The sequence below is a fragment of the Trematomus bernacchii genome, unplaced genomic scaffold (genome assembly GCF_902827165.1).
Source record: "Trematomus bernacchii unplaced genomic scaffold, fTreBer1.1, whole genome shotgun sequence".
Lineage (NCBI taxonomy): Eukaryota > Metazoa > Chordata > Actinopteri > Perciformes > Nototheniidae > Trematomus > Trematomus bernacchii.
The window spans coordinates 8042265-8059337 of NW_022987821.1; the positions used below are offsets into that span (position 1 = coordinate 8042265).

The 17073-nt window shown below is 41.2% G+C and overlaps 1 protein-coding gene across 1 annotated transcript in view; it reads left to right on the forward strand.

The window, feature by feature from the left end:
* The first annotated feature begins 15925 nt into the window (after positions 1 to 15925).
* The window catches only part of LOC117498875 (neural cell adhesion molecule 2-like), a 78580-nt gene continuing 77432 nt past the window's right edge, over positions 15926 to 17073 (forward strand). Inside the window, exon 1 of the mRNA XM_034151033.1 lies at positions 15926 to 16134. Within this exon, the coding sequence (XP_034006924.1) occupies positions 15996 to 16134 (139 nt within the window). The 5' untranslated portion in view covers positions 15926 to 15995. The remainder of the gene's footprint in view (positions 16135 to 17073) is intronic.

The following is a 17073-nucleotide window of genomic DNA, read 5'->3' on the forward strand; positions in this document are numbered from 1 at the left end:
TCATCCCTGCTGTTGTTTTCACGTGATGAGATTGTTTTTTCATGAAAGTCGTCGTCATTGTCAATTTAAGCAGTTCATTCTGCACCTGAACAATAATCACCGTAACATTGTGTTCCCATAAACACCAAAAAACACACTTTTCAAATTCATCTGAAGGCACTTTGATGAACTTTTGTGCACTGATTTCTTTTTTAAATGTGATTCTTCCGAAAGCTGTTTTCATTAATTTACTAAGCAGGCTAAAGGCTGTCTGCATAAATTCTCCCAAAACACTGATATGATGCCAGAAAGCCAACATTTTAATATCCAAATCAAGCCTTTAAATTAGCAACAGAGCCTGTAAGAGTGTGCATGCATAGCCAAATGTACTTTCTAATTAACAGAATACTTCACATCTGTCCGTAGCAACACATCTGTGTACAGTATTTGCATGTCGCTGCGCGCATGTGTGGAGTTTTCAGTTTTGAAGGTTTCGGGTTATACATAAGAGATAGAGGTCCAATATGGCCGCCGCAGCCCGAGGCATAAGAGGCTTAAGGAAGGAGACGTAAATCGTTAAGCAGTCGGAGAGTGAAGAGCACAGATACAGGGAAGGTGTGCGGGAGAGAGGGGCGAGATAATAGGTAGCTGAGGGGGGTGAGAGTGAGACTGAACGCATGCTCGATACTGTATGTCAGCACGATTGGATTCGCTCGGCTGAGAAACACCAGAACGTTCCTCCACTCTCCTGAAGGGAGACGGGTTGTGATGCAGACACACAGATATATACAGGACACAGGGAGAGAAGGCTTCAGTACGCATTATCAAACATCCACATGTCATGAAGTTTCAAGGCTTTTATTGTCATGTGTACACAGTGTAGATTCATCAGTGAACATCTTAGGCTCCTCCTCCAACAGTGCAACACAATACAAAGTCACCTCTTTTAATACTAGTTGAACATAACATTTGTACATGTGTGTTTTTATATGTTAGTTATTGTGCTTTTTACTCCCATTGTGTCCCATTTGATATTGTATTTATTCCCTGTACAGCACTTTGGTCGACTGAGGTTGTTTTAAATGTGCTATATAAATAAATAAATATTGAGATTGAAAACAGATAACATAGTTAGATAAGATAAGTAGTGCAAGTAAATACAAATAAAATAGAATAGAAATAGTGAAAGGAGAGTCTATATACAAGTAATTGGAATATGAGTGACTGCTTTAATATAAGATAAGATAAGATAAGAAGTACTTTATTGATCCCAGTTTGGGTCACTTTTGCGTTGCAGCTTCATAAAAAGACATGGCATTGTACAATAGAAATTAAAAGACATTCCAAAATGTAAACATCTCGATAGAAATAAAACTGAAAAAAATATATATGTTGAATTACAAATATGCACAATCAAACATCCACATATTGTTAATATCAACAACAAAGGACATTCATGGGAAATGTTGTCTCAAAAAATACTTTCTCCTTTTTTTGTTTACATCAATATGCTATGAACTCCATTTCCCAGCATGCATTGCTCCCATCAAGAGGGGAGAGCTGTGTGGTTACTTTGGATGGTTGTTTTTAAACTTAATTATGTTAAACTTGGATTAACCCAGTGCCATACATGGGTCGATTAGATTAGATGACTTTATTAGTTGAATTAGCAGATCAAATGTAAGCTGTACATGTAAATGATGTCCAGTCATATTAAGCAGCTGATTGGTTAATTAATCAAATGTCAGGAACTGAGAGGCACATAAAGGGACATGTTCATACATCTAGGAGTTACATTTGGATGGTTTGATTGGCTAATCAGTTTTATCAGGTCTGATCATCTCATTCATCATTTTGAGTATCTAAGGAAAGAAAGAGACATGTATTACAAACAGTAAGCCCTGCAATGCAAACGACGGGTGCAGCGTTATCATAACCAATCCAAATAATGACTATATGCAGGTTTTAATAAAGTGAATTATCCCTTTAACAAAGAAATTCTGCAATCTCCCCGAGAACCACGGCTCACCTGAGAGACTTTAAAGACTGTTCTTGAAGATAATTTCTGAGCTTCTTCTGCAACACCTTTTGAAGAAATGCATAAGACACCGATGAATAGAAAACATAGTAATTAGTATTTTATCTCCTTCCTTCTTCTCCCGCTCTACCCACTCCTTACTCCTTGCCTTTGAATTGAATTCCCTTCAACTCCTCCACAAAATCACACACAATTAAAGCCCAGCATTTTGTGCCTGAGGGCCTATCTGCTCTGTGTTTAATACATTTACACACAGCCTCCCACCTGCTGAATACTGTACACACACACACACCCTCACACACTGTCATATGTACACACACTCAAAGGCAATACTGTACACACACACACCCCCACACACTGTCATATGTACACACACACAAAGGCAATACTGTACACACACACCCCCCCACACACTCTCATATGTACACACACACATAGGCAATACTGTACACACACACACCCCCACACACTGTCATATGTACACACACACATAGGCAATACTGTACACAAACACACCCCCACACACTCTCATATGTACACACACACAAAGGCAATACTGTACACACACACCCCCACACACTGTCATATGTACACACACACAAAGGCAATACTGTACACACACACACCCCCATATGTACACACACTCAAAGGCAATACTGTACACACACACCCCCACACACTGTCATATGTACACACACACATAGGCAATACTGTACACACACACACACCCCCACATACTGTCATATGTACACACACACAAAGGCAATACTGTACACACACACACCCCCATATGTACACACACTCAAAGGCAATACTGTACACACACACACCCTCACACACTGTCATATGTACACACACTCAAGGGCAATAATGTACACACACACACCCCCACACACTGTCATATGTACACACACACAAAGGCAATACTGTACACACACACACCCCCATATGTACACACACTCAAAGGCAATACTGTACACACACACCCTCACACACTGTCATATGTACACACACTCAAGGGCAATAATGTACACACACACACCCCCACACACTGTCATATGTACACACACACAAAGGCAATACTGTACACACACACACCCCCATATGTACACACACTCAAAGGCAATACTGTACACACACACCCTCACACACTCTCATATGTACACACACACATAGGCAATACTGTACACACACACCCCCACACACTCTCATATGTACACACACACTCAAAGGCATGTTCTGTGCCTTTTGCCATGGTTTTAATTGGGCTTTTTATGGAGTCCAGTGTCTCTCTGCCAGCTGATTGGACGCTCTCCGACCTGCCAATCAAACATTGGATTTAGCTTTCTTGCTAAATGCAACACTACTTTTATTCTGCTCCAGATTTAGTCACACAGACTGGCAACTTTCACTCCGTCAGCACCTCCTCCACCAATGACCTCCACGACCTCTATTTGAGCACTTTAATGATTTGGCATTGTTACAAGAAGTCTCAGAGCGGGGGATTTGGACAGAAGGAAGGCAGCATGAGGGAGCTAAAAATGGCTCTCACATTTGAACTTCAAATCCAAAAGTGGTGTCGATAAATTTCACACTGAATGCCTTCTTTTTGCTGGATTTGAACCAGAAACGTTATCAGTAATTGACTGACTTATTCATGTCTCTGTGTCGTTAGCAGAGCTGCATGTCATGTATGCTATCGACCATCTCAGACACATTACAAATGGCAATCAATGCTTTTGTCTGTTGTCTTATTCTCCTCGTCTCCATCGAGCTAATAATTGGAGCTGATAATTGCAACCAGGCTCATAGCGTATTGACCCAGGCGCTGTAATAAGCAGGAGAAAACATAGCATTTCTGAAAATGGATATAATTAGTATGTCTCTGTGTGCCCGCCAAGCGAGACAGCGTTGAATAAACAAATTCTCTTGTGTCACATTTCCAATCCAGTCAGCGTTCTTATTCAAATGTATACTCGCTGTGGGGACTGTGTGTGTATTTCGGCTCAAAAATGCCGACTGAACGCTTCTATTTTCCAGGTTGAACGTAATTATAGGATTCCCAACAATAACTCAGCAGCACAGGAGAAAAAAGAAAGCCCAATTTTCTTTTGCCTGCTGGCTTTTGTGAGGAACTTCGATCAATCACAAACTGCATGAACGGAGCCGGATCAATTCATAATTGAAAACCGTTAAAGTACTTGAAGCGCTGATGGGAGTCTGCCTTAAGTCAGAGGCGAGGCTCTGTGGAAGGGCACGGGGTTAAATAGACATGATTAATCAACCTCAGAGCAGCATTTGTGTTGTGTTTGTGTGCATGAGGAGAGACAGTAGCTGTGTCTCAGTGCCATGCGAGGATAACGTGTGTTTACATTTCAAAATGAGTGAGAAAATTAGCTCGAAAACGTAACTTTTTTGTCTCTATCCTGACAGTAAGCATGAGACAGATTATCTGTGGAATAAATCCCATTACATTTGAGGCGAGAAATAGACAATATAATAACATAATTTTCATAAATATTTGGTAGTTTCTGCGCCTGTGATTGGTTGTTTTCGCATCATGCCCTACTGTCAGGTTAAAGTTTTCAACTGTGACGAAAAGTTATTTTTTATTTAACTTACCAATTGCAGTTTTATCGGATATCATATTCCCATGATGCAATGCATATATAGCTTGTTTGTAGATGGTGCTAAAGCATCTGCAGAAAAGGTGCTGACTGATACAAAGGCTTGTCTTGTACAACTTCCTAATACAAAATGGTAGATAACACTGATTTAAAATTGAAAACAAGGGCATTTCTTAACTTTAAAACATGAATAAGTGTGTGTGTGTGTGTGCAGTGATCTCTGCTAACAGCTCTCAAGTGCTACAGCAGTGGAGTTACACAGCAGTAATGATCCTTAACATTGATAAGGCAGCTGTGTGAAGCCCCTCTACTGCCCCCTATAGGCAGTATATGACACAACAGATACAAATGAAAATACCTACTGTATACTGAGCCGCAGATAATCATTTCATCATGTTCTCGATTATTGACAGGCGCCCTGAGCTGCACTGGTTTGTTGTGTTGAAGACATGATTAACATCCATTATATTATACAGCATGGGTTAGTTCCTAGACTAGCAGCAGTTGCCAGTCATTACTCATCACATTAGACATCTAGAAACATCCTCAGCTGCCATTCAAACCCTCCCTGTCTCCGTCTGATTCTTCACTACAACTCATCTCCTGCATTTCTATCTCTTGGTTTCATTCGATAAACTCGTGTCACTTCAGCCTCACAACACTTGTACCTGAGCCTACATTGTGCGAGCACTACCAAAAAGACCAGCGCTGACTGTTGGATTGTAAGCTTGACTCTGCACATTGTGTGGTGCCACCTGTGAGACTTCTGACTGTTTTGACTGCGTCATTAAGGGAGACGTCTCCCAGTGACATCTCCGTCTTCTCAGTGCGATGTTGAGAATGTAAAAAAACCTTTACAATACAAATACAAGCTGTTATTTACAGCCTCTTAAATTCCTGCTGCATACAGCATTGTGGAGAGTGATAACTGCAAATAGCATTACCTCCGGCTGAAAGGATACCAGTCATTGTGAGACTGACAGCCTTGTATCTAATACGAGGTATCAAGAAAATCTGTGTCTTTGTGAGAGGAAATAAGTCTGCCGTTCTGCTGAAAAGGACATTTGAAAGCATTTCACGTTTGGGTAAAAATACATAAATCGTTCTTTTCAGCATGCAGGGACAATATGTCTAGCAACAGCTGCCTCAAGTGTTCTTAGAAGATCCTTATGTATATAGAAGGATATCTGCATATAGCCACACACTGCTTTACACATGAGTACAGTGTACGGTGACATGCAAAAGGAAATGGAGCATGCAATGAGCCAGCATCTGAGAGAAACTGACACAACTCCAGTCTGTGAAATGATGAAAATACTTTACATGTTGCACTGTTAAGACTGTAAGAACTAATTGATGTTCTTCCATTTCCTTCCCTCTCTCTCTCTCTCTCTCTCTCTCTCTCTCTCTCTCTCTCTCTCTCTCTCTCTCTCTCTCTCTCTCTCTCTCACAGCTGCACTGCAGGTGTCCATATCCTTGAACAAAGTGGAGTTAAGTGTCGGAGAGTAAAGTTATTATATGCAAGGTAAGAGTGTGTGTGTGTTGTGTGTGTGTGTGTGTGTGTGTGTGTGTGTGTGTGTGTGTGTGTGTGTGTGTGTGTGTGTGTGGTGTGTGTGTGTGTGTGTGTGTGTGTGTGTGTGTGTGTGTGTGTGTGTGGTGTGTGTGTGTGTGTGTGTGTGTGTGTGTGTGTGTGTGTGTGTGTGTGTGTGTGTGTGTGTGTGTGTGTTGTGTTGTGTGTGTGTGTGTGTGTGTGTGCGTGTGAGATGTGCCTTACATCACGGCATGTGAATTATGTTTGATGTTTGTCAGACAAAACTCAATCCATGCAGTCAGAGGTGGGAGGAGTACTCAGATCTTGTACTTGAGTAAAAGTAGAAGTACTCAGATCTTGTACTTGAGTAAAAGTAGAAGTACTCAGATCTTGTACTTGAGTAAAAGTAGAAGTACTCAGATCTTGTACTTGAGTAAAAGTAGAAGTACTCAGATCTTGTTCTTGAGTAAAAGTAGAAGTACTCAGATCTTGTACTTGAGTAAAAGTAGAAGTACCAGAGTGTAGGAATACTCTGTTACAGTAAAAGTCCTGCATTCAAAATGTTCCTCAAGTGAAAGTAGAAAAGTATTCTCATCAAAATATAGTGAAAGTAGCGACAGTGAAAGTAGTCATTGTGCAGATTGGTCCATTTCAGAATAATATATATGATATGTTTTATAATGATTGATCATGAAAGTGTTCTCAAAGCTGGTAAAGGTGCAGCTAGTTTGAATGACTTTGTATACTGCAGGGGAGCTTGTGGATTTACTCCAGGTACTCCTGATTTAACACTTGATTATATTTCACATCATTCATCCACATCTGTGAAGTAACTAAAGGGATTCAATACATGTAGTGGAGGAAAAGTACCTACAAATCTTACTTAACTACAGTACTTGAGTACATCTAAGTAGTTACTTCACACCACAGCATGCAGTCCATATGGAGAGTGACTCTTTGAGACCCCCCTCATTCCTCCTCATCTTCCTCTCTGAGCGGAGAATCAACACCCAGGAAACCTGACGCCGGTGCCAGTGTCTCGGCGGGGGGGCAGCACTCTCTGGCACTCTCTCTTCTCTCCTGCCAACACACTCAGCGTGGAGCTAACAGCCAGGGAGGCAGGACACACAGGGAGGAGCAGGGAGAGTGTGTGTGGAGGTCTGACGCTTCCTCAGAGGGAGGATGCATGGAGTGTGTGTGGAGGTCTGGTGCTTCCTCAGAGGGAGGATGCATGGAGTGTGTGTGGAGGTCTGGTGCTTCCTCAGAGGGAGTGTGTGTGTGGAGGTCTGGTGCTTCCTCAGAGGGAGTGTGTGTGTGGAGGTCTGGTGCTTCCTCAGAGGGAGTGTGTGTGTGAGAGGGAGGATGCATGGAGTGTGTGTGGAGGTCTGGTGCTTCCTCAGAGGGAGTGTGTGTGGAGGTGAATGGAAACACACTGGCAGGAAATGAAAGGGAGAAGCTCTTGGAGAGGTTGGAGATAAATATCCAGCAGTTACCTTCAGAAGAGAGTGGGAGGAAGTGTGTGTGTCACTCTTCCTCTGCCCTTTCCCACCACGGGCAGTCCAGCTCAGCCTGAATTTGTCTTGTTGTATTTTGCCAAGTGGAGTGGGCTGAAAGCAGGGCAGAACAGTCAGAGGATAAAAGGCAGTGGAACCGAAGTGAGTCTGCAAACAGATAAATAAAAAGGTATTTTGAAGGGACTTCGTAGGCTTTAAGTTGGTGTTGAGTCAGTCCTGCATAAATATGGATTTTACAGGAACAGAAGGCAAGGAAATGCAATTATATCACATGTTGATTCACAGGTTTGAACAGAGAGAGAAAGAAGCCGGCTGAAATCAATTTACTCGTCCGATACGAAGCTTTCTTGTCTCCAAAGTTTGCCGGGAAGAATTGGCAGCAGAGTAACACCTCATTTACTCCTAGAGAGCACACATGTATGTTCTTGGAAAGTGTCCAAACAATGTCACGCAGGCAGGTAAACTTATGTCTATCAACCATGTCCACAATATTTCTACTTTTAACTATTTCAGCTGCCTTTAAAGACCCCTTCAAATGTAGCAAACAAAGTGTAAGTTTAAAAAGTAAGAACACTTTGGGGGACTATTCATACATATTTAGGAGTCTAATTAATGCAAGATGTGCACTTTTCCAGGCTTTTCCAAGTGTTGATTGTAAATACAACACATACTGTACAGCCTTAATGCAGGTATGTGGAATTGAAATACATCTAATCAGGAACCACAGCCTGTTTTCCAAATCCTTATCAGTGTACAATTTGAACTGAAGGCAAAAAAGACCACGGATATTTAAAAAATAAACACTATAAATATAAATAGATACGTCACTGACTAACCTCTTAGTGTTGGTTAGAGCCATTTTCCTTTTGTTATTATTGTCTGAATGTTAGGCTTAATAATAATATAAATTAGATTAAACTGTCAATTATCGGGTATTTTTGTGAGTCACACTATGGTTTAAAATGTATTAATTTAAGGCTCACTTATTATTCGTTATATGTGCGTCAGTATCACGTGCATGGCTATATGCCTATATATGGTAGATTGATAGGACACAGCTGGGGTTGATGAGACGGGGAAACGGAAAAGTCTTTTGACCGTGTTCTGTTGGAGAATGAAAGTTACTATGAAGCGAAGAAATGTGTCCTCCTGTATATGCCGTGTGGATCAATGAATAAAGCTCTTCTGATTCAACTACGATCTCCGCTGAATTGTTTGGACACAAAGAGAGGCGCGTCAGAACCCACAACCCCCGACAGAGGTGGCTATTCAATTGTAGACAAGGATTAAAACGCCACCACAGTGTTGGTTACTGCATTGTGATGGGTGTGGCATCTATTCAGGAAGCTTTGGAGAAGCTTTTGATATCACCATGCGCCACACAATCATTTATATGTGGTATGCCTTCGCAGCACAGCGCGCTCTAAAAAAGATGTTTCGCAGCAAATATTTGAATTGAGGCCACGGCATGGGAGGGAGAGGGGAGGTATGAAATGAAAGTCGACTCTTAAGTGGTCTACGAGGGAGATAGAAACTCTGCGACTGTGCTTCTGTCACCTTGCACCTCCAGTGAATTTGTTTTAGCTTTGTTTGTTTCAGCAAAGGTCAGAGGTGTCTCTACGGCGAATGCTTTCAATGAGAGAAATTAACAGTTTGTCCACAGCATCATTACGCTGTGTGTTACTCTCTCAGTAAGCTGTGTTTTTATTGTACTGATGTGTTTGAGTATCTCAACAATCTAATTATAGCCATGAAAGCAGATATGTTATTTCTAAAGATGCATGTCTTAACCTGTTAAGCCCCAAAGCCCCCGTTGGATGGAATGAATACCTATGGTGATAATTCAATGTAATACATCATTTTTATAGTCTGGTACCTGAAAAAGGTCAAATGGCACTGATGGAACCAGATGTACCCAAATGTGCCGAAAGCTTATTCCGCCTGGAACTTCTTTTTGCTAAACCTCTCTAAAAAGGTAAAATTGTACTTGTTTTGCCTCAATCTTGATACAGGGTACTTATTATATGTTATAGTTTGGATTCCTAAAGCTTTTAGTCTACCATCCCATCATTCAAGGGTGGTTTTCACTATAAGTAATGTTTTTTCTTTAGGCGGAGGTAAGAATTTACCTTTTTTTACTATGTTCCATCTGAATTTACTCTGACTGAGAAAAATCTATATTGATTCTGACACTTCTACATCCAACTCACAGATGTAACCTTGCTTTGATAAAAGAAATTATTCATATAACCCTTTTAGAAGTGAAGTTGTAGTCATTTGTTTTGGGCATGTCATTTTCGAGCCTGAAACCTGAAAAACAGGCTCGGGGCTTAACAGGTGATTCTCAAACTTTTTTCAATAATGTACCCCCTTTGAAAAAAAGATTCAGCTAAGTACCCCCTGATCAGCGCAAAAACTATTTGTTAGGGGGAAAAAGCCTATATAAAGAGGTACAGTACAGCGCTGCACCATCAGTGTCTGATTTATTAAAACAACAATATTGTAACTGAGAAACACTTAAATGCTACATTTCAAATGTTTACAATCCATCACTACATTCATGGCCAACCAATTTTAATATCATGCAATAACACTAAGACGACATTAGTTGCATTGAACTGATCTTTTTTACACTTCGCGTTTTGAAATATGTGTAAGTCTATTAATATAAAACCCACACGGCTCAAACTTCGTTACTTTTCCTAAAATTGGTATATTTATCTATTTTTTTTTCTTTTCTTTTTTATCATTAACATAAAATAAATCTCACGTACCCCCTGCAGTACTCCAACGTACCCCTAGGGGTCCGCGTACCACCATTTGAGAACCACTGTCTTAAGGTGTTGAACCACCGTAAAGCTCCTGCTGCTCTCTAATTAAACACGTTATATATTTAAAGAAAGGTTCACTCATTGGGTATTCATGCTGCTAACTTGTGTGTGGACATATTTCCTTAACCGTAAGCTCTTAAACCGAGATATCTATTGAACAAATTGAGAAACCTATATTGAAAACACACAAAAAACGAATTGAACTTCCTGGATTTGTTCCATATCATATGGTTTCTCTAATGTACTGAAGGTTTTACAGTGTATATATAACTAAATAATGTAGTAAATAGACACTTACATTCAATCATATGTCTATTTACTACATTATTTAGTTATATTTCCTTCAAAAACATGCAGAGATATATTTTTAAATCACCAAAAGCACCGCATTACAAAAGGACCAGGTACTCACCTTCACATTCAAAACAGTTAATTGGAGTCTTTGTTGGGAATCAAACATTGAATAAAGCCTCAGAGGGAACAGGTCTCCTGCCAGGGTTAAATGAAGCTGAGCTCATGGCGTGACAAACAAGGCGTTGGATAAACCGGTGTTTAGGTGTGTGTTTAGGTGTGTGTTTAGGTGTGTGTGTAACCTCCCAGATGACTGAGGTGGCAGCGAGCCAGAACTAGTGTTGGCTGGGAAAATAAAAAACAGATCGCAGCTCCAAAGGCAGTGGTCAGCCGCCATCTATTATGTGCTTTCCTTCAGATATGTCTCAGTAGAGGTCATATCGTTTTACACCCACGTTCACATTACATAGCTGACGGAGATTAATATGCTCTGACATCAAGATGCACACATGTACATGCTTTCCTTCAGATATGTCTTGTTATGGCAATTATGATATTAGAGCTTAATATAGTGTCATCCTAATGAAATGTAACCTTTTTGCTAAGTAGTATCCTTTCAAGTGTTTTAAAGCCTTATGTCTGAGAAGAACATTTGGTCTGTGTTCACGAGGGTAAGATGAAGTGTTTTATAACACTACAGGAAAGACAGGAGGAAAGGTAGCCATTTGCTCTAAGGGGTCTGCGACATCCAATTGTTCTTTGTAGGGTGTGAGTTTTGCTTATTGTTGTTGTGCTGTCATGTAAGCGCGTTTCCACTACACGGCCTCGCTCGGCCCCGCTCGGTATGGCTAGGCCTCGTTAGGACTGGCTCACTTTATGGCGCATTTCCATTACAGTTTAGGAACTGGGGTAGTAACTATAGTAACGCAGTGTAGGCGGAGCCGTGACGTCATCTTCAATGAGAACCCCAGAAAAACAACACAGCCGTTAGCTGTTAGCACTCAGAGCTCACAGCTCCTCATATATGTTCAGAAACTAGACAAAAGTTAAACAAGTACAAACCACAGACTGCCTGTGTCATGGTGAATACAGTCGCTGGTTTATTTATGTCTGTATAGGCCGTTGTTGTGAGTGTGGACGGTCGGAGCATATACTGCGTTAGCTTAGCCAATCTCCATTTAGAAAACACGCATTTTAAAAGGTGTTTCTCCTGCCGTCTGTCTGCAGACTTGACAAAGCATTAATTCATGGTTTTTACTAACCGGTATCAGTATGTTGTTACTTCGGCATCATTTTGAAACGTGTATTACAATTAAATCACGGTCAAATATGTCCATCTTGTTGTAGTTGTAGCCCCCTTGCCAGCGATCCTCTCTCTAGTTTAGCATACTCAGCCCGACTCAGCCTCGTTGTCTCTGGCCCTAGACCCACGATTTTATGAGGCCAGAAAAACTGTGAATTAGGACCCGCCGGCCGGTACTAGGCCAAGTGGAAACGCAACCAAAGACGGGCCGCTGACGTCACAGCCCTCTTAAACCGTGCTCCGCGCTGTAGTGGAAACGCGCCATGATGATCTTTGATGTTTCCCTATAAGAGCAGGACGCACTCGGAAGGAGTCGTCATGCTTGCAAGCAATCAAAGAAAAAAGACCTTATATCGATATTGTGTTTCTTTGCATGTTTGCTATATATCAAACTCATCATTCTCTCTAGACAGCAGCTGGTTTTAAGTCGCTACGACAGTCTAAGTAGAGCCTGGCGAGGTCAAATGGTTTTTACACCCACGTTCACCCGTTGGCCGCACATTGCAAAGCTGACGGAGATAAATATGCAGCCGATAATTCTGACATCATGTCAAGCTGCACACATGCTGACCGCTGTGCTTCCTCTCTGCTCAGCTCTTGTTGCTATCCAACTCCCTCGAGACCTGAATCAATTACTGCCACCGTGGGGATGTGGGAGTTTTTCTTTTTCTTTCAGCTCACGCTCAGCTAATTCTGCCGCCAAGGGGCACGTCTAGTCAATAATCTGCCTGGTGCAGGAGGCTTAGATCGCTTCAATATTTCAGTCGCTTTATATTGCTCCCTCTCTGCTAAGGAGGACCGTAAACATTGTCTGAAACACCTTCCAGGTACAAAGCGTGGGCGCCTGTTTTTTGAAAGTTTAATGTGCATGTGGAGTCCAACATGCAGTCGCTTTCATCAGCAGACGATCAATCTTTTGGACATTTTGCTAGAACGTGCAAAAACCTTCTTTGTCTTGCACTCAGTAATAGATTCAAGATTCATCCGAGGCTTTTATTCTCATTTGTACATCAGCTGCTACAGTGTAGATATGTCAATGACAAACTGAAGTCACAGGCTCCTCCAACAGTGCAACATATAGACAGGACATAGAACAAATACAACTGATAAAATAGTGCAAGAGAATACAAATAAAATAGAACAGAAATAGTGCAAGAAGAGTCTAGTATTCTATTTACTACCTTATTTAAAGGGGACCTATCATGCAAAATGCACTTTTGTAGGTCTTTTCTACATGAATATGTGTCCCCGGTGTTCCAGGGAACTCACCAAGTGTCAGAAAACACAACCCTCTCTATTTTCCTCCATACCCAAATCTCTAAAAAAGGGGCTGCAACGGATCTGATAAAAACTGATCCAGATTTGAACACTGTCCTGACGTCAGGACGGTGGCGCTACGGCTATTGGGCCAACTCCACCAATCAGGAGGAGACAGCCACGGCCATTGCCGTTCGAAAGCGCTGGAGACGCTGTAGTACATATGCCAGGCCTGTAGGTGGTGCTGTTCTCACTGAATCAGCCCAGAGCTAGAAATTGTCAAATTGAGCGAAATGAGGCATGGCTAAAATGCATGATCTGTTTGGTATTTTGCAAAGAAAAAAGTATAAATATGCCTTATATAGGTATGGTCCTACACTATATTATTCAAATATAGCATGATAGGTCCACTTTAATTATATTTCCTTCAAAACGTATCGAGATATTCTTTTAAATCAACAAAAGCACAGTTAAATTGAATATGATATTACATTACATGTCACTTGTTAGACGCTTTTATCCAAAGCGACTTACATACTCAATACTGTGGGCAATCCCCACAGGAGCACTTTGGGGTGAAGTGTCTCAGGGACACAACGACATGCTGACTGCAGTGGGGTTTGAACCTGTGACCATCTGATCCCAACACCTACGGACTAACCCACTACGCCTCCATATATGATATATTGGATAAATAATTTGTCAGATGCAAACAGATGAATGTTTATGGATGTTCTTTCAAAAGTTCATAATGCCCAAGATGATGCAGATGTTCAGAGCGTTTAGACAGATTGCAGCAGCTATTCATTCTGATGTAAGAACACACGGGAAGGCAGCGTGAAGAAGAGGAAGCATGCTCCTGTCGCCTCAGATCATCTGTGAAGCAAATGGCCTGCCACCACGCTATCTACGTCAACTTTGAACATATGTAGCTGTCTCTGCTGTCAATAGACTGTAAAATGGCACGAGGTGATAACGCTGCGATGCTAACAGGTATAAGAAGACGCCTGTAGCCATGCTAAACACTTATCTGTTTGCCACACGCACACTTGTGGGAATCCGCGTGTGAAAGAAAGCTTGTACTGTAATGTGATTTTTAGCAATGCTCCAGTTAGATTGCCTCATCAGATTTGTTGGCCTTGAAACTAATGAGCAACATGCCAAGGATGTGAGGCTGTTGGAAACATTGCGATGATGATCTGTTTTGCAAAGATGCAGACATGAGGCGATTCAGTTCATTTATCAACAAGATATTATTAATGTTGGAAGCTGTTTACATCACTGTACATGCTGGACAGATATGTTTCCAGCTTCATCCTACCTTACAGCGAGCTCTTCCCTCACAGTTACACACCACCTTCTGCCTCTGAGCAGGTTCAAAGATTTGCTCAAGGGCACCTTACTGATAGTTACTGAAGGGAAAAGACAGCGTCCACACTGCCCTCTCTCTCTTTTAGGGCTTTTATATTGCCACTGAATTGTTTTATTTTCTTGTATTACATCCAGCGACCTGTCTCTAAGACACTGGACGAGCCTCTGTCCGTCTCCCCCTCTCTTCAAGGCTCCAGATGATTGATGGGCAGAGTAATGGCCCTCCTCACTGACACTTTTATTTGCACGATTTAGAGGCAGAGGACACCTGCTGCGTGCAGATTGCCGTATCATCTCCGACAGATGAGGCTCACACACTGCATGTTGACACCGTTTTAATCAGGGTTCAAGTTCACTTACTGCCATTTGTTTCTGTGATCAGTGTGTGTGCATCGTCTTGGAAATGAGAGTGGTATTTATAGCTTACATATGTCCCAGACTTATACGCTATGTAAATCCAAGATTATGACATAATCGTTTAATTTCCGTCCGTCTGTTCTCTGAACAACGTTGGACCTTCCTCAGATGCTCAGTGGCCAAAGCTAGCAGCTAAGCTAGCAGCTAAGCTAGCAGCGTAGGTCTTATCCCTGAATGAGTACATTTCATTTGATGATAATACTTTTCTACTTTTACTTGAGGAACATTTTGAATGCAGGACTTTTACTGAAACAGAGTATTCCTACACTCTGGTACTTCTACTTTTACTCAAGTACAAGATCTGAGTACTTCTACTTTTACTCAAGTACAAGATCTGAGTCCTTCTACTTTTACTCAAGAACAAGATCTGAGTACTTCTACTTTTACTCAAGTACAAGATCTGAGTACTTCTACTTTTACTCAAGTACAAGATCTGAGTCCTTCTACTTTTACTCAAGTACAAGATCTGAGTACTTCTACTTTTACTCAAGTACAAGATCTGAGTACTTCTACTTTTACTCAAGTACAAGATCTGAGTACTTCTACTTTTACTCAAGTATAAGATCTGAGTACTTCTACTTTTACTCAAGTACAAGGTCTGAGTACTTCTACTTTTACTCAAGTATAAGATCTGAGTACTTCTACTTTTACTCAAGTACAAGATCTGAGTACTTCTACTTTTACTCAAGTATAAGATCTGAGTACTTCTCGCACCTCTGACTGTATATTTAAGTGAGTGTTTTGTAATGATGGTACCTTTTCTCACAGCGATTGGCGAGCCGGTGAGGTTGGAGTGGTTCAGTCCTCAGGGCGAGCGCATCCTTCCCTCCAAGCGGATGGCTCTTCACTCTGAAACGTCACGATCCAGACTCATCATCTACAACGCCATCATCGAGGACGCGGGGATCTACCGCTGCCAGGCCACGGACGCTAATGGACACACGGAGGAGGCCTCGGTGGTGCTGGAGATCTACCGTAAGACACACACACACACACACACACACACACACACACACACACACACTAGCTTTTATCACCAGAGGTGGGAAGTAGTGGAGTACAAATACTTCGTTACTGTACTTAAGTACATTTTTCTGGTGTCAATACTTTACTCTACTACTTATTTTTCTGACCACTTTCTACTTCTTACATGTTGAACACAAATACCTGTACTTTCTACTTCTTACATGTTGAACACAAATACCTGTACTTTCTACTTCTTACATGTTGAACTCAAATACCTGTACTTTCTACTTCTTACATGTTGAACTCAAATACCTGTACTTTCTACTTCTTACATGTTGAACACAAATACCTGTACTTTCTACTTCTCACATGTTGAACTCAAAGACCTGTACTTTCTACTTCTTACATGTTGAACACAAATACCTGTACTTTCTACTTCTTACATGTTGAACTCAAATACCTGTACTTTCTACTTCTTACATGTTGAACACAAATACCTGTACTTTCTACTTCTCACATGTTGAACTCAAATACCTGTACTTTCTACTTCTCACATGTTGAACTCAAATACCTGTACTTTCTACTTCTCACATTTTCCAAACAGGCTGGTTCATTTAGTTTGAATGTGTGTTTGGTGGCGTGATCATTATTATTTAGAGTCATTGCGTGCCTATTGATTTGAACACGATCCGTGTATCCATCATTTCCTGGTCTTCTCTAAAGAAGAGGGACCAATGAAAACGTTGTCATGTTGCCGTTGTTCAGCATGGAAACATTCATTAGCTAACAATGACATTATTGTTCTATTAATATAAAGGGAGGTCAGGTACTCTTTAAAACAGCTGCTAGTTATGGGTACTTTTTACTGAAGTACATTTCAAAGCCTCTTTACTTTTACTTGAGTAAAGAAGTTTAGTCAGTACTTCTACTTTCACCAGAGTATGTTTA